Below are 22,621 nucleotides of genomic sequence, written 5' to 3' on the forward strand. Positions count from 1 at the left end.
TGGAAAACCGAGAGACCTTTCAAAAGCTACTTCTTGATTCAGCCCAGTCACCAATGTGCCGTATTAAAAGATCACACAAACAAACTGCTTCCAGAATTTGCTTCTCAAGCACGGTGAATCAGTGTTTAAAAAATTTTAATGTGTATTTATTTTTGAGAGAGAGAGAGCGAGAGTGAGAGTGAGAGAGAGCACAAGTGGGGAAGGGCCAGAGAGAGAGGGAGACACAGAATCCGAAGCAGGCTCCAGGCTCCGAGCTGTCAGCACAGAGCCTGACGTGGGTCTTGAACCCATGAACTGTGAGATCATGACCTGTGCTGAAGTCGGACGCTTAACAGACTGAGCCACCCAGCTGCCCCCAGCAGTGAACCATTTGTAAAGCAGGCTCACCAAGGAATCTGCTCTCATGGTGCACCTGTTACACTTTCTTGCTCTGGGGATGGGGCGCTTTGCCAAATATCCTGGGATTAAATTGTCCTCTATAGTTGTGGTTTCCCAAGAGCAATTCCATTAAGAAATAATGTCAAGGTTTTTGTTTTTGTTTTTGTTTTTGGCCTCAGATCAATTGCTACTAGAAGAGAAGGAAAAAGGAAAACTGCCAACAGGAGGCATGATGTTCTACCCCAGACAAAGGCTAAAAGGCGTTTATTGGACTCTTCCCAGGCAGAGCTTGGTTCTGCCTCTCACACCTTGTTTACTCCCCGCTGGTGAACTGTCTAAACCTGGGATCGTGACGGGCACTTACGTTTACAAATAAATATGTTGCCTCTACGATCCAATTTTGTTCTTAAAATTAATCTGTGTGGGAAAGAGGGAAGAGCTGTCTCATTTCACACTGGGAGGACTGACGGGCAGAGGGGTTCCCCGTGGGGTCCTGTTCACACGGCTAGACAGCGACAGGGCAGCTGCTGGCTTCTGGGCTCTTGGCCTCCAGCCTCCATGATTTAAAGAGATCGTGAACCTGAGCTAAGAGGCACTGAATGCTTTACTCCACTGCACACCTGCCTCCAGGGGAAAGCACTGTGCCTGCATCCTGGCCATCAACACATATTTAATACTCACACATGGGGGTGCCTGGGGGGCTCAGTTGGTTAAGCGTCCGACTCTTGGTTTTGGCTCAGGTCATGATCTCAGTTTCGTGAGTTCAAGCCCCGCATGGGGCTCTGTGCTGGCAACATGGAACCTGCTTGGGATTCTCTCTCTCTCTCTCTCTCTCTCTCTCTCTCTGCCCTTCCCCAACTTGTGCTATCTCTGTCTCTCTCAAAATAAATAAACTCAAAAAAATAACATAAAAAAACACAATTTTCACAATTTTCCCTAATACCACTGAGGACATATACTAAAGTTGATCGATTCAGTCAATTTAATATCAATGTTCTATAAAACGTACAAAATCTACGAGGTTTTTGTTGTTAAAATGCTTCTGAGAGCCAGAAGAACGAAGCTTAGACTGATGTCTGACTCTGACATATTATGTAATGAGGAGACAGATTTTTGGTTTTGCAGCATTTCACAAATTCGATCAAGTTGGAGAAATCTCAGCATAGAATGCAGGGGCATCGCTTAAACATTGCATTCGTTTAGTAACTTTTGTTTGCCGTGTCCTCAGTTTGCTCAAAGCATAAATTCTAGTTCTCACTTTTCCTCTTCCTGGTTTTGGAAGAAGAAAGCCTCCAGGAACAAGAAAACCCCAAAACACTGACACAACATCACCCACAGAGAGGTTCGTGACGGCGTAACTTGAAAACCTGTTTACATAACACGGCAAAAGTAAAGAAGGTGGAAATCTGCCCTTTCCTTTGGGAAAGTGTGTGAGTGTGTGTGTGTAGTGAAGGTGAGCAAATTCCACCGTGCTTGGTTTGCTTCGTTCAAGTTACAAAACGGACCCCAGACGCTAGTGCCAAAGACAAGGTGTGGCCGCACACGGGAGGCTGATGGAGAAGGTGACGGCAATCCCCCTTCCCCTTCCCTTCCCTTCGCTCCCCAGAGAAGGCCTCGTTCTCCACCTGCTGGGCTGCAGAAGCAGAAGAAATCGTTACCAGTCGCTGGTCATCCCTGTTACATTCTGGGGCAATTACGTGCCCTGGACTTAAACCTGGCATTGACGCGTGCACGGATGAGGTTAACGTATAGCAACTTTGCCAAAGGGAGCAAGAGATACAGGGGTGGAAAAGGCAGAGCGCAACAAAATGAAGAGACGAGAAATAAGACACGCAAAGAGAGGAGAACCAGGTGCAGGTGGATACGGTAAGAGGTCTCCAGACACACAGCACGCTTCGTTAACTTGGAATTCATCGCACCGGGGGCAAGTTGTCGACCCCCCGGAGCCTCCAAGATATCGGTGTGCACAAAACACAGGCCCATGCAAAAGTTTCCCCTTTATTTACAGCGAAGAAAGGTGATTCATTTTCCCTCCGACAACACAAGAGAGGTGAACAACATTTAAAAATGGCCCTTGCCAATAAGAGGGAATCGAAAGCCAGTTGGTCATTCGTGCAGGGAGTTTTCTCTTCCTGGAGATGTGCACGGGTCCCGTCTGAGAGTAACAAAGAACCACTGTTCAGAAGAGAGGTAAGCGGACGCTGACTTCACACTTACCTATTTTTCTCCGTCTCAGTGTCTGAAAATACCGAGTCCGTGCCTCCTCCAACAGTACAAACCTCATCACCATCCTCCTCCTCGTCAAAATCAGAGGTGTTCAGGAAATCAAAGCTTTCTAAAGCACTTTCGACTGTAAGACTTAAACTGGAAGACCGGCTGCGGTTTCCGGCTGGCTTACACTGCAAAGGCAGAAGGCATCGGGGAGAAGGTCAACACATCCAGAAGCAGAAACAGAACAGGCAACACTCGATCTGAGATGCGACACTTTCTTTTTTTCCAAGCTTTTATTTTTTGTTGTTGTTGGCATTTAAAAAAAAATGCATTTAAAATCTTCGCATTAAAAAAAAAAAAACAAACTACAACGATGGATTAAATGACACAGGATCTGGGATTCGTTCCAAAATGATCTGGAGGGAAATAAGCGGGGAGGAGAACAGACGGAACAAGACTGGCCGTGAGCTGACATCGTGGAAGCTGGGGGATGGGCGCACTGGGAGCCGTTACAGGATTCTCTCTACTTCTGCTTGAAAGTTTTTTAAAAAGTTTTTTATTTAAAATTTTTTTTAATGTTTTTATTTATTTTTGAGACAGAGAGAGACAGAGCATGAGCAGGGAAGGGGCAGAGAGAGAGGGAGACCCAGAATCTGAAGCAGGCTCCAGGCTCTGAGCCGTCAGCACAGAGCCCGACGCGGGGCTCGAACTCACAGACTGCGAGATCATGACCTGAGCTGAAGTCGGACGCTCAACCGACTGAGCCACCCAGGCACCCCTACTTCTGCTTGAAAGTTTAGAATAAAAAGTTGAGAAAACATTACAGCCCGGAAAGCCTTGGGAAACGGAACTGCCATACCCCTCTGCCTAGAGCTCAACTCCAAAGAAAATACAACCAGCAGACAAATCTAGAGAGTCACGGAGTCCGTGCCAAATAGTAACCAATCTGTAACGTGTGCAGTGTCCCGAGACAGGAGCTGACTGCCCAAGGAACCTGTTCTAAAGGATTAAAAAAAAAAACCAACCCCAGGAAGAGAAAACTACTCAAACTCAGACTTAACTCATACTCCCTAGGCAAGTGGACTTCAATATTAATTTTACATTCACGGCATATCATTTTCTTTGAGCGCTGAGGAGAAAAGGAAGGGTACAGGCCCAGCAAGAAGGGTCCCTGCTTCCTCTCCGGAACAAATCCCGTCACTTCCGTGACTGGGCCCTGGGATACTGTGGGGAAACCCATCCTAGGGCCTGGGGAATTGCTAGACACAGACAGAAGCAAGACAAACAGTGTAACGCCAGTTGCTACGGGCACAGAGATGGAAAGAAGTCCTTCCAAATATTCAAGAGGAGGACGCTGGGGCGGACTGAACGGGACAAGTCTTGTGAGTCAGAAGAACTACATGTCCACCCTCTCAGGCTCTCCTCGCTGACTTCGCAACACAAGGCAGGCAGCGCCTCGCAGAGAGCTGTCTCTGATACTCAAGATGGCACAAAAGCACGGGGGGAACCGTCTTTCGGTCTTTTAAATCAGAGTTGTTTCCTTCACCCTCAGTGATCTCCGTCCCAGGGGCAGCATCATTTAGTTTCTGATCCTCAAGAGGCTTTAGCATCCTAGGAATGTGAAGGGGGGGGGGGGGGGAGAAAAGAGAAAGCTTTGTCCAGCTGATGCTTTAATTCTGGCTGGATCTAAAGCCATTTGCCCCAGCCCTCAACTCGAATGCTGTTTTCAGTCTCAGACAGATAGAAGCAGCCGGTCCAGGCTCAACCCACCTCTAGGGTCTTCGTTCTTAAGTAGCTATCTGCTGAACTTGACCTGGCACGGTATGGATGCGTTTACATATCGATCATAACGAAGGGAGGGACAGTAAAGGATTTTAGAGGCAGGACCGTTCTGGAACAACAGCAGGTTGAAATAACACTCTGGAAAGAAATCTGTGACCCCCAGGTTTTTATAAGACTAACAGATGGGGTGCTTAGTGTTTCCTGGTGGGCCGAGATACTTCTCAGCAATCCAGATGTCCGGAAATGGGAACTGGTATCTCCACTTGCTTTCTCGAAGGCATCTGCGAGAGGTGGGGTCAGTTGTCTTTAAATTGAACACCTTTCGCCCACTAAGCAAAGCTGGTCACCTATGCAGATGAGAGCTTGTTGGGGGCTTAGAAGATGTTTTCACTGGAGTACTAGGGCAAGCAGCATGAACACACGGGTCCTGAACTGGCACTTTTATGTTTTACAGAAGGCAGATTCAGAGTGTCCTCTCCGAGGCTATGCCAACAACTGAATTAGTCCGTCATGGGCACTAGAGGATCTGCGGAGTTGGGATTGAAGTCTCATCTGCCCTGGGGACAAATCCCCCTCCAAGCTAGGGGAGCATGACCGAGAAGGCTAAGAGAGTCAGAGAAGCCTTGGAAATGTGTGGAAATGTATTTCCCACGGGCCACTGAGAAGACCACGTCTGAAAAACAGTCATTCCAAGGGACACAACAGCCTTCTGTGGGTGGGATCTCGGCCTGCCACCGGCACCTCATTTTCAAGCCTATTTTATAGCACAGGTCACCAAAGAATTGCTGTTTCCTGGAAAAGGACCCGAGTTCTTTCCTGTGTGGCAACCTTAGAGTAGCAAAGGACACAGAAGTGGCGTGGGATTCGGGACAAAATCAGGTCCTGTCTTCTTGTGCCGTGTTTTCAAAAGTTTAATCTGTATGCCTGGTAGAAACATACATTCCGGTGTAGCAACAATGATCCCATCGTTGGGAACCCCCGCCTGTGCGGAGATCATCCCTCTTGCTCTCTGCTCCCACCACGTCCACACTGAGCTGTCTGGTCAGGAACAGGGTGGAGAAGGACATCTCTGGTGGACTTGGGGGTCCCTGGCTTCTAGAACACAGCAGATGACGATTGGTGCTGGATCTATCTCAGATTCCGACTCGCTGGTTGGGACAAGTCTGGAGAAGGGACTCTTTGGAGGCAGTGCCCGGGGCTGGCGGGGAGGCCTGTGGGGGGGGGGGTGCGGAGGGGAGAGACCCATGGCTCCACCCATGCCTAAGTCTTGATCAGTCAGGAAGGGATCCTATCCAGTAGCATCTCAGTGACATTATGATCATCAAAATGCCTCCGTTTCACATCACATCACATCACATCACATGGGTTTACAGTGACTAACTCTGGCACCGAAGGGGCTCAGCCACTCCTCAGAGCTGTTTAGTTTAACTCCTGATCGTCTGAGGCACGTCGATCTGTTGTGAGGAAAAACGAAACTTAACACGTGCTACCGGGGTGGAAAAGTCAGCGCCCGAGGATGGTTATCGGTCAGGGAAAGATAGATACGCAACTTTGCACAGAAGCGGGCCTCAGACGCCTCTCTCCAAACCTAGTCTGGTTTCCCTGAAACGGTACTTACTTTTAGAATATCATCCAAATGCTTGACCTCTTGGTTCAGATCCTGAAACTCCTTATACTGCTCCTTGTGGGGCTCCAGCGCAAGGAAAAGCCCGCTGAAGGCGTCCTCCAAGCTTCCGTCCAGGAAGGATCGACAGCCTTCGGATTCTCCGCTGACCGAGCCCTCGGAGAGCAGCCTGTCCGCGGCCGCGGGCGCCTCGGCCGAGGTCAGCCTCTTCACCAGCTGCTTCGTGAGGTTTCCTTCAAAAGTGTCCAGTTCGACCGGCTTGAGCTCGGACGCCTCGTCGGACTCCCGCAGGAGCGCCTCGGCCACCTCCTTCTCCAGGAACAGGCGCTCCGGCCCGGCACCTGCCGCCGCTCGGCGCTCCGGGGGGCTCCTGGGCCCGGCTGGGGGCTCCTCCGGGGGCGGCTTGGCCTCCTGGCCCTCTCGCGAGGAGTTTCTGGAAGATGCCGAGCCGGAGCCTTCCGTGTCCTTGTTGTGGGAGGACGGGCTGCTGGGGCTCAGCTCTGCGGGGGTGATGGTGATTTCGGGGTTTGCCGCACCTGCGCTGGAGAGAGAGCCCGCTGGGTCTGGGGTGAGGGCGCAGTCCTCGTTGGGCAGGTCACCGAAGCTGAGAGACAGTGGTGTTTTCTCCTCAGCGGCCTTGCCATTTTCAAAGACGTCATCGGGTAGATTAGACTGTGGATAAAAGGCGTCTCGTTATTATTTTAAAAATTTTTAATGTTTATTTATTTTTGAGAGGAAGAGTCAGGGAGTGAGCAGGGGAGGGGCAGAGAGAGAGGGAGACAGAATCCGAAGCAGGCTCCAGGCTCTGAGCTGTCGGCACAGAGCCCGACGCGGGGCTTGAACTCGTGAACCGTGTGTGAGATCATGACCTGAGCCGAAGTCAGACGCTGAACCGACTGAGCCACCCGGGAGCCCTGACACCATTATTTTTAAATACAAATTATATGCTTGGTGTGGTTTGTGTGCAGACAAGATACGAGATCATTAAAATAAACAACCGGCACTTTCATGATATTAACGTTTCATTTGTTGATTGTGTGTATGTGTGTGTGTGGTTATGTGTGTGGTTGTGTGTGGTTGTGCGTGTGTGTGTGGTTGTGTGTGTGGTAGTATGTGTGTATGTTTGTGGTTTGTGTTGTGTGTGGTTATGTGTGGTTGTATGTGTATGTGAATGTGTGTATGGTTGTGTGTATGTGTGTGGTTGTATATGTGTGGTTGTGTATTTGTGTGTGGTTGTGTGTGTGTGTGTGTGGTTTGTGTGTGCGGCTGTGTGTGTGTGGCTGTGTATTTGTGTATGGTTGTATGTGTGTGGTTGTATGTGTGTGGTTGTAGCGTGTGTGGTTGTGTGTATGTGTGACGTGTGTGGTTGTATGTGTGTGTGGTTGTGTGTGTGGTTGTGCGTGTGTGTGGTTGTGTGTGTGGTAGTATGTGTGTATGTTTGTGGTTTGTGTGTGTGTGGTTATGTGTGGTTGTATGTGTATGTGTGTGTGTGTGGTAGTGTGTGTATGTGTGTGTGGTTGTGTGTATGTGTGTGGTTGTGTGTGCATGTGATTGTATATGTGTGGTTGTGTGTGTGTGGTTGTGTATGTGTGTGTGGTTGTATGTGTGTGTGGTTGTGTGGTTTGTGTGTGTGTGGTTGTGTATTTGTATGTGTGTGTGGTTGTATGTGTGATTTGTGTGTAGTTGTGTGTGTGTGTGGTTGTGTGTATGTGTGACTTGCGTGTGGTTGTATGTGTGTGTGGTTGTGTGTATGTGTGACTTGTGTGTGGTCGTATGTGTGTGTGTTTGTGTATGTGTGGTTGTGTGTGTGTGTGTGGTTGTGTGTGGTTGTGTGTGTGTGTGTGGTTGTGTTGTGTGGCAAGAGAAAACAAAGCTCTTAGAAAGCACTTGCGGTGTTGAATCTAGGTGAAAGTTCATTAGACTATTCTTGGGTTTAACATTTTCAAAAGAAAAGGGTGGGGGAGGGGAGGCAAGTGAGCCTGTTTCCTAAAACGCAGGATCTCACAATATTTGGCAGCTGTATTTATGAATAATGCTACCAATTTTGGGGGGGAGGCATTTATCTTAAAAGACTTTACAACATTCATGCTATTTCACTCAAAAGACGGATGCTTTGTTCTGCTTCAATTCTCATAGATTACTTTAAAAGAATCTCTACCCACAAATCCAAGCCCTTGAAAATGTTCTATTAATTTGGTAACCATGCCACAAATAACTGAGGCCAGAAATACACTGGCATAACTTCTGTAAAAACGGGAGACTAATAAACTTGAACATCTCCCGCGATTGCACAGCCAGAGCTGTGTCTAGAAACAGCGAGTCCTCTTGTCGAGCCCACCCGGGCTGGGTCAAGTACACTCTGTGATCCATGAAGCAGAGCTCAGAAGGGGGAGAGGTTCCAAATATCCAGGTAACCAAGATAATTACTTTATGCGGGCATTAAAATGATTTCTAAGTCAGTTGCGGTCCGTGCAGGGTCTCGGTACCAAATGCTGCTCCGTGGAAAAAGTTTTCTGGGTATTTGAGACCGGCTCTTTCAAAATGGATAATTTCTCCTGGGTTCTGGATTTGATATTCTAGGTAAATGGTAAGTACCACGCTCATGCCTAATTACATATAAAGCAAGGAATTACCATCACAGTTCTGGGAAACAAAACGTTCCAGCCAGTGAAATGGGAGCGGACGGAAAGGGAGCCCCTGTCCTCCCCAGCCGTGTCTCTGGTCCCCTCGCTGCTGGGCTGGGGCCGCCAGATCCCAGCACGTGCAGTCAGTTCAACCCAAACTTTCTATTCTCATCTGGTTAACCACAGGGTGAGCTGTGTCACGGGGGCACTCCAGGAACCTCTGCAACTCAGTTTTGCCTCTAAAGAACGTTTTCTTCCGTGAATGGTCCCCGAGCGTGCTGCTCAGGGTCCTGGGGGTGCAGGGGCGGGAGTGGGTGGAGTTCTGGGAACCCCCCCAGGAGCCGCGAAGCAGCAGGTGGGCCCCGTGGGCTCTGGGGCTTGTCTCCTTCGGTGTCCTCTGCCCTCTGTCTGCCCCCCTGCACCTTACCCCTCTACGAGAGACAAAGGGGGAGCTTCTGGTAGGACTGGAAAAGGGCTACCCCCTGGACTTCCTCCGAGGGGATCCCTCAGGCATCTCACAGAACCCCCGGGGCCCTGGCCGCACTGGGGGACGAGGGAGGCACTGGCTGAGGCAGGGGGTTGCTCCATCAGGATTCTTGCGGAAATTCCGAAGTCCTCACCAGCCGTTTCTCTCGGGCCTCATGTTCCCAAACCCAACGCGCACCTACACGAGTGGCCAAGGTTGAGTTAGACGAAGCCGAGGTGCTCTGCTCAAGGGGACTCCCGGTGTGCCAAGGGGAGCCTATAAACGGGCACACGACAGTACGAGCGCGTGTGCGATAACTGAGGCGTGACACAACAAGGCAGGACCCCCGCACGGGGATGGCTGCCGCCTGGGGAACAGGGGGTCCCAGAGCTCAGCCCTGCAGGATGGGGAGGCGGAGGCGAGGAGGAGGGAGTGCATTCGAGAAGGGACGTTGTGTGAGCAAAGATGGCAGCTCGCGGAGGGTGTGGTGGGGTTGGAGAGCGGTGGGGAGGTCAAGGGGCTCAGGCAGAGGACGAAGAGTGGTCAATGGCAGGCGTGGAAAGCCGGGCCGAGGAAGAGCCGCTCTGAGGCGTCTGCCTTTATCCAAAAGGCTATAAGAAGCCATCAAACTCTTGTTTAAATTATGCTGTTAAGATCTCTACCAACTCCCTCCACAACTTAAAGCAGGCGAACATGGATATACACGCGATATCCGTGGTTAGGTATACAATTGTATCCGCTATATCGTTTTTGGGTCCATGTGTTCAGGCACATTTTCCTCACACGATCTTTCCGTTTCCCTCGGAAACTCCACTACTTTAGTCTGGTCTTTGTCACCTGGGATTTGTAATTCAACGAATTAGATGCAATTATTATGATCATTAACCAGAAAACTTTTTAGTCCTTTCCTTTCTGGACATTCAAAGATGACTCCCCCCCGCTCCCAAAGATGACTTCTATATGTTCGTAAAGAACAGAATATTCCACGTACACACGTACGTGTGTGTGTACGTGTGTCCTCTCTTGTGACCTAACGTCATACAATGTAGGTCACCTGTTGCATTCCTGGCTACAAATGAAAGAGTTTCTTTTGCTAAGGCAGCAAAAATTAACAAACACTACGATAAACTAAGGCTAAGAACCTCTTTATATAAAAACGGCTCTCGTAAAATTGGTGTGCATCCTTTTGACCTCCTCGAATGACCCTTTTTGAGGTTACTCAAATGCTAAGTGCATCTGAATGCCGAAAGGCCTAAAGACTGTTACCGGTGCTAAACTAGTTGGACTCGGGAAGGAACATCTTTGACCGCAAGTGTAATTGTATTTTTAAAAGATGAAGATCTTGTTACCATGGATATCTTTGCCCCAGCGGAGAAAAACCACAGCACAAAAGCGGGGCTCGCCCAAGACAGGGACAACCACCTGGCGGACAGAGGCGCATGCGTGACCCAATTTCCCGCCCCAGGGACAGGACGGCTGTAACCGTCGCCCCGTGAGCACGGCAGAGAAGCGGGAAAAACGGACAGACCACAGCACACGTGCCACCAGCCCCCACGGCAAGCACTTCCCAGCGGGCAGGCCACCCGCACTCACATAAAACTCTAGCCCGGCCTTGGGTCTCAGCCGGAGGGAGGGCAGGTCACTGAGGGAGCGGCTGCAGTGCAGCTTGGCCAAGAAAGTGTCCTGCAAGGCACTCAAGACAGACAGCCGCCGCGGCTTGTCTGCCGGAGGGCGCAGCCACCGCTTGGGAAGTCAAAGCAAGACGCGCAGTTAGCGGAAAGCATTGGTTACCGTGTCTCGTTAGCTTTCGAGCCCGCGTTTCTGATTAGAACTAGGAGGCCCCTGTGGACCCCCTCACTCTAAAGGGCTGAGCTCAGAGAGTCTTCAGAAAAGTCTGCGTGCTATCAGTGCGATCAGTAAAGGGGGGTGAGGGGAGAGGAAAGACGGCAGGGGGCGGTCTACCACCGCCCTGTGCAGATGGCCAAGGGCATCTTGGAGCATTATCAGGAGTTACCTAGAACCCCTAATGCCGTGTCAAGCGTTTCAAATACTGGGTGCCAGCCCCACCTCGGGTTCAATGCGCCTCCTCCCCAGATCACCGTGAACTTACGAAAAAGGAGTGGTCCTTCAGGGTGGGCGTCTCCGGGGTCCCCTGGCTGTACATGGACATTCTCCTCTGCAGGGCTGCGGCCTTGCTCCCGGCGCCCGAGGACGGGGCCATGTCCTCCACATCAAAGGGGCTGCAACACAACAGGTCCCCGTGAACGCACGTTTGTTAGGTCGCCTCTAACCCCTGGACCGCAGGCCGAGAAGACACCTCATTATACTAAAGTAAACTCAAAAAAGTGGGAACTGGGCTGGCCGGGCGGGCGATAAACCAAGATAAAACAAAGTGGAGAAGAAGACTGAGTCCAGACCCCCCCAGGGGCCAAGGTTATCATCATGGCATTAAGTGCAATTCACCTATATACCCAGCCATTAGATAAATCTGTTTCTTGGTTAATGTTAGACATGGAAACATATTAATGCTTGTCCAGTACAAGATGTCAGTCTGTAAAGATTCTTTGAGCTTTATGTTGGCAATACAGGAGAGTAACGTGATTGTTCTAAAGAAAATGAACGTAGACTCCTGTTCGTTTCTGTCAACACAGAGCCTGTTGCGTGCGGGACAGTCTGTCCACCGTCACCCTGTTTATCATCATGCCATCTGGTTCGTCCGGCAAGACAAACGGTCTTGCCTTTGCCACACCGATGACTACAGCTGACGTGGAGGGAGGCCGGGCAAAAGGTGTCCACAGGGGTTCATGGACAAGACAACGGGGTCCTTGCTGCTTCCATACCTCACCCTCTATGTCGGAAAGAGGACCCTGAATATCGGTGCCCCGCACGTCACGCGTGCATGGAAATATACCAGGGGCACAGTGTCAAACGTCGTGGGCAACCAGTGTTTAATGGCTTACGACCTTTCTCATGAGGTGACTTCAGAAAACCACCTTTAAGTTCACTGCTCTGACGAAAGGTATCTCTTCCTCTCTGGCAATTTTCTATTTCAGTAGAGTGTGAAAGATACCGAGAAGTTTCCCAGAGCAGCATAGGGCACACGAGATAAAGAGGGACAGGCAATGAAGACATTATAGAGAGAATCGGGATTTTTTCCAAGGGTGAAATATCTCCTCTGGACAGTTATTTTTCTTCCAAATTAGCTTAAGAGCTGTATTTGTTTTTTTTTTCTAATTTTTTAATGTTTACTTATTTTTGAGAGACAGAGAGAGGCAGAGCACGAGTGGGAGAGGGGCAGAGAGAGAGAGAGGGAGACACAGAATCCCAAAGCAGGCTCCAGGCTCCGAGCTGTCAGTACAGAGCCCGACGCGGGGCTTGAACGCATGAACCGCGAAATCATGACCTGAGCCACCCAGGCACCCCAGAGCTATGTTTCTTTATATACACTGAAAGGTTGAGAAGGAGGGAAGGCAGCACAATAAACAATTTTCAAGCAGGAAGTAGGAGAGGGGCAGACTGGTAAGACAGAGGCTTCTCCAGCTTATGGAGCTGACAATGTGCAAACGTCACCCGCTGAGCCGGCCGAGCAGAGCCTCGGGCCCTCGAGGTTCTGACACAGGTCTCGGTGGGACCCGAGAGTCTCCTTCTGTGACAAGCCCCCCTGGGGATGCCGATGGTCCCCGTGCCACCCCCTGAACAGCACTGGTCTGCAGCACGTATTTGTAACGTGGCAAAACTGAAAAGGGCCACTTACTACCAGGTGATCTCCAGGCTCAGTTTGATGGTGCCAAGGTCATTGATGTCAACCGCCACCACCTGAGGTCGGGCGGCAAACAGCTCTTTGGTCTCGCAGGTCACACTGCCGACCAGGAGGTGAGTGGCGAGCCCTTTGAGTTCCGTGACCTGGTGAGAGAGGGACAGGGACGGCCTTACGTCGGGGGGGGGGGTGCCGGACAAAGCCTAGGGACACTTTCCCCTGTTCTGCTTGGCCCGCTCTGGGCGAGAGCCGTGGTCTTCATGGCGGATTCGGGGTGCAGAGGGGAGTCTGCAAGGTGGAGGGGCCACGGGCGGAAGTCACGAACAAAGGTCCCCACCGACGGGGTCACCCATCCGTGCACCAGGATATGACAATGACGATACTGAACCTTGATGGAAATGAATCCGACGATCAGGGGCAGGAACACGACCTCCTCTCCGTCCCAGCTCTGCTTGCCGTTGGCTTCTATTCTGCCTTTCAGTTTCCACCTCTGTCGGCCGTACTTCATGAAAATCTGGGGAGAAGACACCAAACCTCGGGTTCCAGGGGCCTCGCCCGACTTGCCACCCACACTCCGAGATACGCGGCATGGGAATAAATCAGCTGCTGCTCCCCCCTCTTCCGTCCTCCTCGCCCACCCCCTTCTTGTGGGTCTTTCCAATTCCCTGGGGTCTGGGCGGAGGGGCAGATGGTGAGTGGGGAAGAGGCTTTTAAGAGGGAGCAAGGTCCGCTCCGCCAGGCAGAGGGGGTGGGGGGCCCTCTTTGTAAAAGGTCAACCCGTGTCTCCTTGTTACCACAGTCACGGTGACCAGATCCTTCTCCTGGGAGAATACAATGCTTCAGTACATTAGCCGTTGGACCCCCCAGCTCCGTGAGCGGGAGGAGAAACCATCAGCTAAGATCTACTCAGCAGCCAGAAGCACGAGAAAAGACCTCCTCCTCCTCCTGGATGAGGGAGGCAGAACTGGACAAAGATTTTGAAATCCGACAGACCCCAGGGAGAGGGTCTCCCCTCTCTTTGCTCAGACAGCTTTACCGTTTAGGGGAAGATACCCTTCCCCCACACCCGCCCCAAGGATGATCATAGAGGGTTTTGGAGAAGACAGATGATTCAATTAGGGAAGTTCTCTTTTAAAGAGGGGAAAAGAGAAAAGCCTTTTTTACTTTCTGGAGTGTATCTTTATAAAGAAAGGTCTAGATACTAGTGTTCTTTAGTCCGTGATATTTACGAGCACTCATGATCCCGGACTGGCTCTTGCATCAGGAGAAAAGGCTGCTTTCAAGTACAACATTGGGACTGGGGAAAATACGAATATGGACCGTATGGCAAATGCCCATGTTAAGTTAGCTGCGTTGAGAGTTGCACGATCCTGATAGGAAAGCATGTTCTTCCATTTTGGGGAAAATAATTATGGGGCAAAAGGTCACTATGCCTGTGCTTTGGTCTAAAATGGTTCAGCAAAATAACGATCATAGTAGTAATAATAAGGCAAATGTGACATTATGTTAAAAATTGGTGTCTGCAAAAATAGACCTACCCTATGACCCAGCAATAGCACTGCTAGGAATTTACCCAAGGGATACAGGAGTGCTGATGCATAGGGGCGCTTGTACCCCAATGTTTATAGCAGCACTCTCAACAATAGCCAAATTATGGAAAGAGCCTAAATGTCCATCAACTGAAGAATGGATAAAGAAGTTGTGGTTTATATACACAATACAATACTACTTGGCAATGAGAAAGAATGAAATACGGCCTTTTGTAGCAACGTGGATGGAACTGGAGAGTGTGATGCTAAGTGAAATAAGCCATACAGAGAAAGACAGATACCATATGTTTTCACTCTTAGGTGGATCCTGAGAAACTTAACGGAAACCCATGGGGGAGGGGAAGGGAAAAAAAAAGTCAGAGAGGGAGGGAGCCAAACCGTAAGAGACTCTTAAAAACTGAGAACAAACTGAGGGTTGATGGGGGTGGGAGGGAGGGGAGGGTGGGTGAGGGGTATGGAGGAGGGCACCTGTTGGGATGAGCACTGGGGGTTGTACGGAAACCAATTTGACAATAAATTTCATATTAAAAAAAATTGGTGTCTGGATGAAGAGTGTGTGGGGGTCTTCACCTCCAAACGTTCTCACTGGGGCTTCATTTTTCCCCGAAATAAACAAATGTAAAAGGAAAAAAAAAGGGCAATGTAAGAAACCAAATAATGGCAGCTGACTCCTGTCCCTCAAATCCCCAATTCCAGCAGGCAGATGGACACGATACTTACTTCATACTGATCTCCAGGACAGAGGCGAGCAAAACCAGCCAGACCTGTAAGCATGCAACGGAGACATGAGGTGCGGCATAGATTCCCCTTCACAAACCCACACTGGAATGTTAATAAACCAGAAGCGTCAGACCTTTGTGAAAGCTCATGGAATAGTTTTGAGGGACCACCGAGGGGATGAGGGGACAGCTGAGAATCCCATCTATCACCGCTGCAGAGAACATTCCTGGCCGGGTTAACCAAAGATGGTGCTTTCTGGGGCAAAGAAGGCTGCTCGACAGGGACTAGAACCCTATGAACCTTTGGCCAATTAGAAGTCCACCCAGCTTCCAGGACCGGAGAATTAGGGTCAGAAAGACACATTCATTTATTTACCCAAAATATTCCCATGAAAATAAACTGCTGTCTTGTTTTTCCTTCTGTCCCAAAGATTGGTGATTTCTGATAAGTGCCTCTCACTTGGGTGAAGATTCCATGGGCTTAGTCTGTCCCCCTTGCCTCTCCCCAGTTCACTCATTCCTGTGCTTTCCTATTCCTATCTACCCAGCATAATGATAATAGAGAGATAATTACGATAAGGACAACTAGACGGCATAATGCACCATCTAGTGTGTTATGAGATCACTTAAAACGGATTATCATCTATACAAAGGCAGTAATTAAGAAAACAAAAACGAGGGGCGCCTGGGTGGCGCAGTCGGTTGAGCGTCCGACTTCAGCCAGGTCACGATCTCGCGGTCCGTGAGTTCGAGCCCCGCGTCGGGCTCTGGGCTGATGGCTCGGAGCCTGGAGCCTGTTTCCGGTTCTGTGTCTCCCTCTCTCTCTGCCCCTCCCCCGTTCATGCTCTGTCTCTCTCTGTCCCAAAAATAAATAAACGTTGAAAAAAAAAAAATTTAAAAAAAAAAAAAAAAAAAGAAAACAAAAACGACCAACCAGATGACAACAACCCACACTCCCCATGTGGAGAGGGGGCTTCCCTTGGATCATGCCATCAGCACGTCCTCCCCCGGCTGGATCTGGTCAACCTCAGATCCAGCCCCGTCTCTGATGTAGCAGCAAGGGCAGATCATGTCAGGCCACTGTCGTGGGACATCTCAGGGACCCCGAATTTAATCAGTCTCTTTCTTTCTGTAGATATTCATGGAGACTCTGTGTGGGGGGATCTGTGCATTGGGGTAATGATCTGGAAATTAAGAGAGAGGTCACCGATACCCAGAAAATAGAATAAAATGTGATTAAAGTCCACAGGGATGAAACAGACAAGGACCCGAGGCAGTAAGAGGGGTTAAAGCAGAAGGTGACTTCTGTTTTATTCACCAGGGAGCCTACTCTAGGTATCAACTCCAATTTCATCACCTCTAAAAGGGCGGGGAGGTCACAATCTCCACCTCAGAGAGCTATTTGTAAAGACAATCGATGGCCTCTGGTCCATAGTACGTGCCTAATGCATAGTAATGATTATATATTCAGGAATGGGGTCATACTATTCATTCATTCATTCATTCATTCACTTATTTATTTATAGTTTATTTATTTATTTTGAGAGAGAGAGAGAGAGAGAGAGCATGAGTGCACAAGCAGGGGAGGGGCAGGCAGAGAGGAGAGACAGAATCCCAAGTAGGCTTTGTGCCATCAGTGCAGAGTCTGATGTGGGGCTTGAACTCCTACAAATTGTGAGATCATGACCTGAGCCAAAACCAGGAGTTGGAAGGTCACCCGACTGAGCCACCCGGGCGCCCCAGGTCATACTATCTATCGAGCATGTGCCATACATGGTTCATTTAAAAGATGTTATCTATATGAAAAGGTAGCAAATCGATGCACATCAGACAGGGGGACAGCAATGGAGAGACAGTAAAAGGAGATGTTTTTCTATATTTTGAATTTTTTTAAGAATGTGTTACTTAGGTGTAATTCAACAAGAAACTCTATCTCATTTAATGCAGGCTAGTTTCTCGGAGGAAGGTAGTATTTGAACAACAGAATTTCACCACAGGCAAATGAGGCCATGGGTAAGCGGGCGCTTCTGGGCAAAGGGAGTGGCCTGTATTCACACATCAATATTTCCGGAACGCCTACTGCGTGTCAGGCACAAATATAGTCGTGGGGAGGGAGAGACGCACATCACACGTGTACAATAAATGTAGGGACTAAGCTCATCAATAGGGGCTTATCAGTAATCCTGGCTCTGCTTCCATGCCAACCACAAAGCAAAGTCTCTTACCCTAATAGGGACCCGAAGACACAGTTTTAAGGAAGGAATGAAACAAATTTAATAAGAACGGGCAATTTCATTTTCTCATCTGCTAATGAAAAGCACCAATATAATTTTATGAAAAAACCCCTCCAGTTCAGAATTCACTACAAATGCTTACACACAATGGAATACTAGAGAGCCATAAAAAAGGACGAGATCTTGCCATTTGTGACAACATGGATGGACCTGGAGGGCATGAGGCTAAGTGAAATCGGTCAGGCTGAGGGAGACAAATACCGTATGATTCCATTTATATGTGGAATCTAAAAACAAAACCAACAAAATAAACGAGAAGCAGAAGCAGACCCATGACTACAGAGAACAAACTGATGGGTTCCAGAGGGGAGGCAGGTGGGGGGATGGGCCAAGTGGGTGAAGGGGAGAGTGGGAGGTACAGGCTTCCAGTTATGGAATAAGTCATGGGGATAGAAAGCACAGCGTAGGGAATATAGTCAATGGTATTGTAACAGTGTTGAGTAGGGAAGAACGGTACCTACAGTCACGGTGGACACAGCAGAACATATAAACCTGTGGAATCACTACGTTGTGCACCTGAAACTAATATAATATTGAGTGTCAACTATACTTCGATTAAAAAAAATTCAGTATAGGGGTGCCTGGGTGGCTCAGTCGGTTAAGCGTCGACTTCGGCTCAGGTCACGATCTCACGGTCCGTGAGTTCGAGCCCCGCGTCAGGCTCTGGGCTGACAGCTCGGAGCCTGGAGCCTGTTTCCGATTCTGTGTCTCCCTCTCTCTGCCCTTCCCCTGTTCGTGCTCTGTCTCTCTGTGTCTCAAAAATAAATAAACGTTAAAAAAAAAATTAAAAAAATAAATAAAATAAAAAAAATTCAGTACAAATGTTTAGCTATCTTTAACAAGCTATTATTAATTATTATGTATGAATTATGTTACGATAATTAACATAAATATTAAAAATAATGGTCTCTGGTCAGGTGGGATTAAGAGGAAAATTAAACGTTTGGCATTCAATAGTGATTTTTATTGGATTTTTTTTTCAAATATCATGTGTTTATAAGAAAAAAGACATAAAAAAGATCACGTATGTTGGTTGGCGGGCAGCATATATACGGAGAACAGGCTGTTTGGATATTCATGACAATTTTTACAAAGTTTAGCACTGGATAGAGCGATGACATTATGACTTAAAAATTTTGGGTATATTTGCCAATGTTAAAAAAAAATTAGAAGCTACCATTAAAAAAATTTAAAACTGATTCGAGAAGAACAATCCTGCTCTTCTCGTAGAGGCAGCCGGAGAGGAGATAATTTTGAACGGCTGGTATGAGAGCGGCCCTGGGACTCTCAGCTGCCTTCGCACACAGGGCGTCCATACGGCCAACGGACCCCTTGGTGGCCCAGTCTCCTCCAGCTGCTGTTTACGACCTTTGAGTTCCTAATTGTTTTTATGTGAGGGTATGTATGGTTTTACCCGTGTAAATTTGACCGCGATGGTATCACACAGTGGATCTTGCCTTCTTTGAACAGCCCCGTTAAGCTGTGAGACTGGAATGAATGACCGCCTGTCCCCGGTCCAAGAGGCACGGCCACAGTTAAGAGGATAGGGAAGGTCCATTTAGGCTTAAAAAAGGCACCCGCTGTTACCACTGTCTGTCAGTAGATGGCAGCAACTCACCACCTCCTTCTGCCTCCTTCCCCACCGAGCCAGGCCACTTAGGACTTTGCCAATAACTAGAACATAACAAGCCACTTTAAAAGATTTACTGAAATAAGAGCAGAATTTAAAAAGTCAATTTTCCCTAGTCATTTTCTGGAGGATTAGTCTTTTTTTTTTTTTTTTAATACTTCGGGGGAAAAAAGCACAATTGACTGGTTTTTACAAATCAGGATAGGGCAGATGTGCTGATTCTAAGAAAATCCAAAGTGCCCTTTAAAACCTGTGCAAATTAGTGCAGGTTTCATCCGCTGCAGGCTTACCTGTGCAAATACAACAGAAGCCTGGTTAAAAAACAAAAAACCCAAAACTGACAAGGTATGTAAAGGGAAAAATCCTTTGAAGGTTTTTTTTCCCCCCTTTCAAAATTACCGGGAATTTCATATCTGAGGAACTTATCTAATGGGAGAAAGGTACTTGGTAGGGATGTTTTTGCGCTTATGAGCCCATGTTATTAAAGCAAAATTTCTTGAAATCGCTTGTAGTGCTATCACACTGAGACCCTGATTACAACCATAATGTAGCCAATTGGCAACAGGCAGGCAAAAAACAGGTCCCGCCCTCTGCTCCTGTAAGCCAATCACCGTACTGGCTGCAGAATTAAAACCAACAGCAGGCCAATTGTAGTTACAGCCTGAGGTCTCTGAGGCCCGGCTGGAGCCTTGCTGGGATTTTCACAGTTGGGGAAATCTTTATGCTTTCTCAGTGGTTTTGTGATTACCGTTACACAGTCTAGAAAGCTTTCATTTCGGCCCCTCTGAGGACCACTGGGGGCTAGCATCCAGGGATGGGTGGGGGTAGGGGACTTTTATTTCTATGGCTACCTTTGGCTGTTTTACTGTAAAACCTACTACTGACTGAACGGTCTTCTGCACCCCATTTGGAAGGCCCAGACACTAGACTAGGCAGCCGCTCACCTTTCCTTCCTTTGCTCAGAGACTTATCTGCCGGAACAATGCTCCCCACGTTTTCTAGTTCCATGATGATCTTCCGCTCCAGAGATAAAAAAGATCACACATGTTGACCGCATATACACAGGGAAAAGGGTGGCCGGGTATTCATGACACTGTGAACAAAGTTTAGCACCTGGTGGAGTAGTTACGAAGCTAAGGAAGTCACACTTTCTACTCCAAGGCAAAGAGCCAAGCAGCTGGCCAGCCAGGAGCTCTGCTACAGGCCTTCCTGATTTATTGACCAGGTATAAATAATGCAGATTTACTAGCTCACAGGGAGTTCTCCCCTCTGCTGAGGCCTGACCCGCCCTGCAAGCTAGACGGGCAGGTGTAGGCGTGGGGACACACACCGCCTGGAGGGTCACTGGAACAATCGCTGTGGGAGCTACTGTTCCCCGAGAGCCCACGTCTTTTCGTCACCGTCCTGGTTAACAAGACGCTCCCTCTTTAACCTGACATTCAAGGTGCTTTAAGATCCAGTGCCAACGCACGTCCGTAACTCTTCTTCCAGGAAGCGGCTCAGCCCTGCCAGCCCGCCTGCCATTTTCCACATGCTTTTCCCTCTTTGGTGAATGCCATTGCCTTGCTGTTCATGTGCCCAGAACAGTCCCTCTCATTCGTGTTCAGAGATGACACTGGGGAGCCTTCCTCCTTCCTCCCTGCTTCCGTCCCCCAAGACAGGTGAGTGGCACCCTTCTCCCCCCGCCCCCCCAGGCTTCTGAGATAATCCAGCCTCCCCACTGGTCCAGCAGGTGATTCGTTCCACTGAATGAGAACACGATGGCTCATACCTCCATCTTCTCCAGTGGATGGGTGGAACTCAGACCTGGGGCCACGCATCGGGAGGCAGTGTAGGGCGTGGCCAAGAGCAGGGGTTCCCTAAGTGTTTGATCAGTTGTTTTCATCATCAATCCAGCCACACCCCCACTGCCCCCCCCCCACACCCAAAATGGTTGTTTTCTTCACGTTGGGTGGGGCAAAAAGGGAAGTGTGGAAGGGTGTGGCAGGAGGAAGTCGGGTTACCAGGTCTGAAAATATTATGAAATATCCTCAGTTTATGTCAATATGTTTGTTGGGGTAGTTATGTTTTACCAGAAGGAATAACAGATAAGAAAGTAGCTGATGGTAAAGACATAAGACTTCTCGGCAGTGTGAGGACGCTTCCCTTTATCAAAAGAAAGGAAGATTTCCGTGCCGGTGTTACCCTTGAAAGGCTTCCTAGTTGTAGTTTCTGAGTTTTCATGTCAGATTAGGGAAGTGAAAGGCCATGCTCTGAGCCACAGTTTATAGCGTCTGCTTTGCTCTCTTAAACTTCAGTCCTCCTCATATGGGACTGAGCGTGGGACTGGGAGAGGCCTGGAATTCAGTGTCAAGTTTGACTCCAACTTAGTGAGTACTAGGACAAGTCACTGAACGCCCACTTCCTGCCAATAAAATGGGGGGAGTTATCACGTCACCAATGATGGGTGCCCTGGAGAGCCGTGAGCACCAGAAATAGGGAAAATCTGGGACCCCCAGTAGGAACAGCGGGAAGATGTGCTGCCCGAGTTTCTCTCAGCGAGAGACAGACTAGTCTGCACGGATGGTGACCGAGCATCGGGGGAAAGGAGAGGGAAGTGCTTGCTGCTAAACACTGATTCAGGGCAACTGTCTTCCAGAATCAGGCTGCTGCTGAAACCATCCTGAGAGTCTTAAACAATCTTGCCAACTCCCCCCCCCCCCACCCCCGACTTGCTGGGTCTGGGGCAGGGCCTGAGCGGTTTTGGAACCTCTGACTCTCGTGAGGACCCAACATGAAGACAAGAGATGGAAAACTGAAAGGGCACGGATGCCCCACCTCGGTGGTACCGCCGGTGTTGAGATTTAACACCGAATCACAAACCAGTTCACTCTCAGGCCTGCCCAAGAGAAGAATGCAGCCATTGCAGACACTGAAGGTCAAGGTCACTGTTACTCCAGCAATAAACATGCAGAGTGGCTCTCGTGCTGTCACGGAGGGCCTGGTGTTGGACACAAACAGTGCCCCGCAGACTTAAATGACAGATTCGAAAACGAAAGTCTCCTGTTGAACACTTGAAAAAGTACCCCTTCTCTACTCCCTTAACTGCAAAAAGTAGGCAAGAGGGTGATTAAGTTCCCATTAGCAACAAGCCAGGCATCAGGCTGCCGACGAAACCCGAGGACCGGAACCGCCTGCGCCCAGCCCTCGCCGCTGCAGTCAATGGGCGCAAACTCAAAACTCGACGGATTTGCCGTTGCTGATCTGAGAGCCCTGCCCGCGAGGCCCGGCAGATGCTCCGTCTGCTACAGCGAGCACGCCTTGTTTGTTCTGAAGATGCCGCGCTACAAATATAACCCCATCATGCTTCTAGGTTGGAACTTGCCAGAGCAAACACCACAGACGCACTGGGAAAAAGAGGAAAACGCAGAGACCTTTGTGGGTTTAACACTAGAGATGAATAAAAGGAAGTAACTGGTGGGTAGTTTACAGAAAACACGAGTGCAAAGGAGTAACTGAAGTGACACCACAGAGAAGCCAGAAGACAAATCTAGGTGTGGGATACTCTATACAACGGTTTCTATGCCAAGTCGACGGTAGGAAGAAA

The 22,621-nt window shown here is 49.1% G+C and overlaps 1 protein-coding gene and 1 long non-coding RNA gene across 13 annotated transcripts in view; one reads left to right on the forward strand and one right to left on the reverse strand.

The window, feature by feature from the left end:
* The window catches only part of RIPOR2 (RHO family interacting cell polarization regulator 2), a 118,901-nt gene that overhangs the window by 24,835 nt on the left and 71,445 nt on the right, over positions 1-22,621 (reverse strand). For 9 of the 12 annotated variants that reach the window (XM_047103110.1, XM_047103108.1, XM_047103106.1 and 6 more), the window contains 6 exons: positions 15,113-15,156; positions 13,231-13,356; positions 12,840-12,988; positions 11,196-11,325; positions 5,990-6,667; positions 2,596-2,777 (listed from right to left, as the gene is read on the reverse strand). In XM_047103110.1, coding sequence (XP_046959066.1) covers positions 2,596-2,777; positions 5,990-6,667; positions 11,196-11,325; positions 12,840-12,988; positions 13,231-13,356; positions 15,113-15,156 — 1,309 coding nt within the window. Of the gene's footprint in view, positions 1-2,595; positions 2,778-3,556; positions 4,201-5,264; positions 5,826-5,980; positions 6,668-11,195; positions 11,326-12,839; positions 12,989-13,230; positions 13,357-15,112; positions 15,157-22,621 lie in introns of those variants that run through there. The other 3 variants (XM_047103116.1, XM_047103117.1, XM_047103115.1) reach the window with 3 other exon arrangements.
* Positions 394-20,426, forward strand: LOC124529280 (uncharacterized). The gene is made up of 3 exons (XR_006966302.1): positions 394-952; positions 18,953-18,957; positions 20,416-20,426. It is a non-coding gene; the product is annotated as an uncharacterized LOC124529280 (long non-coding RNA).

Source organism: Lynx rufus, unplaced genomic scaffold (genome assembly GCF_022079265.1).
Source record: "Lynx rufus isolate CCGP_SWC_20201006 ecotype Redwood Valley unplaced genomic scaffold, mLynRuf1.p SCAF_6, whole genome shotgun sequence".
NCBI classification, from domain to species: Eukaryota; Metazoa; Chordata; class Mammalia; order Carnivora; family Felidae; genus Lynx; species Lynx rufus.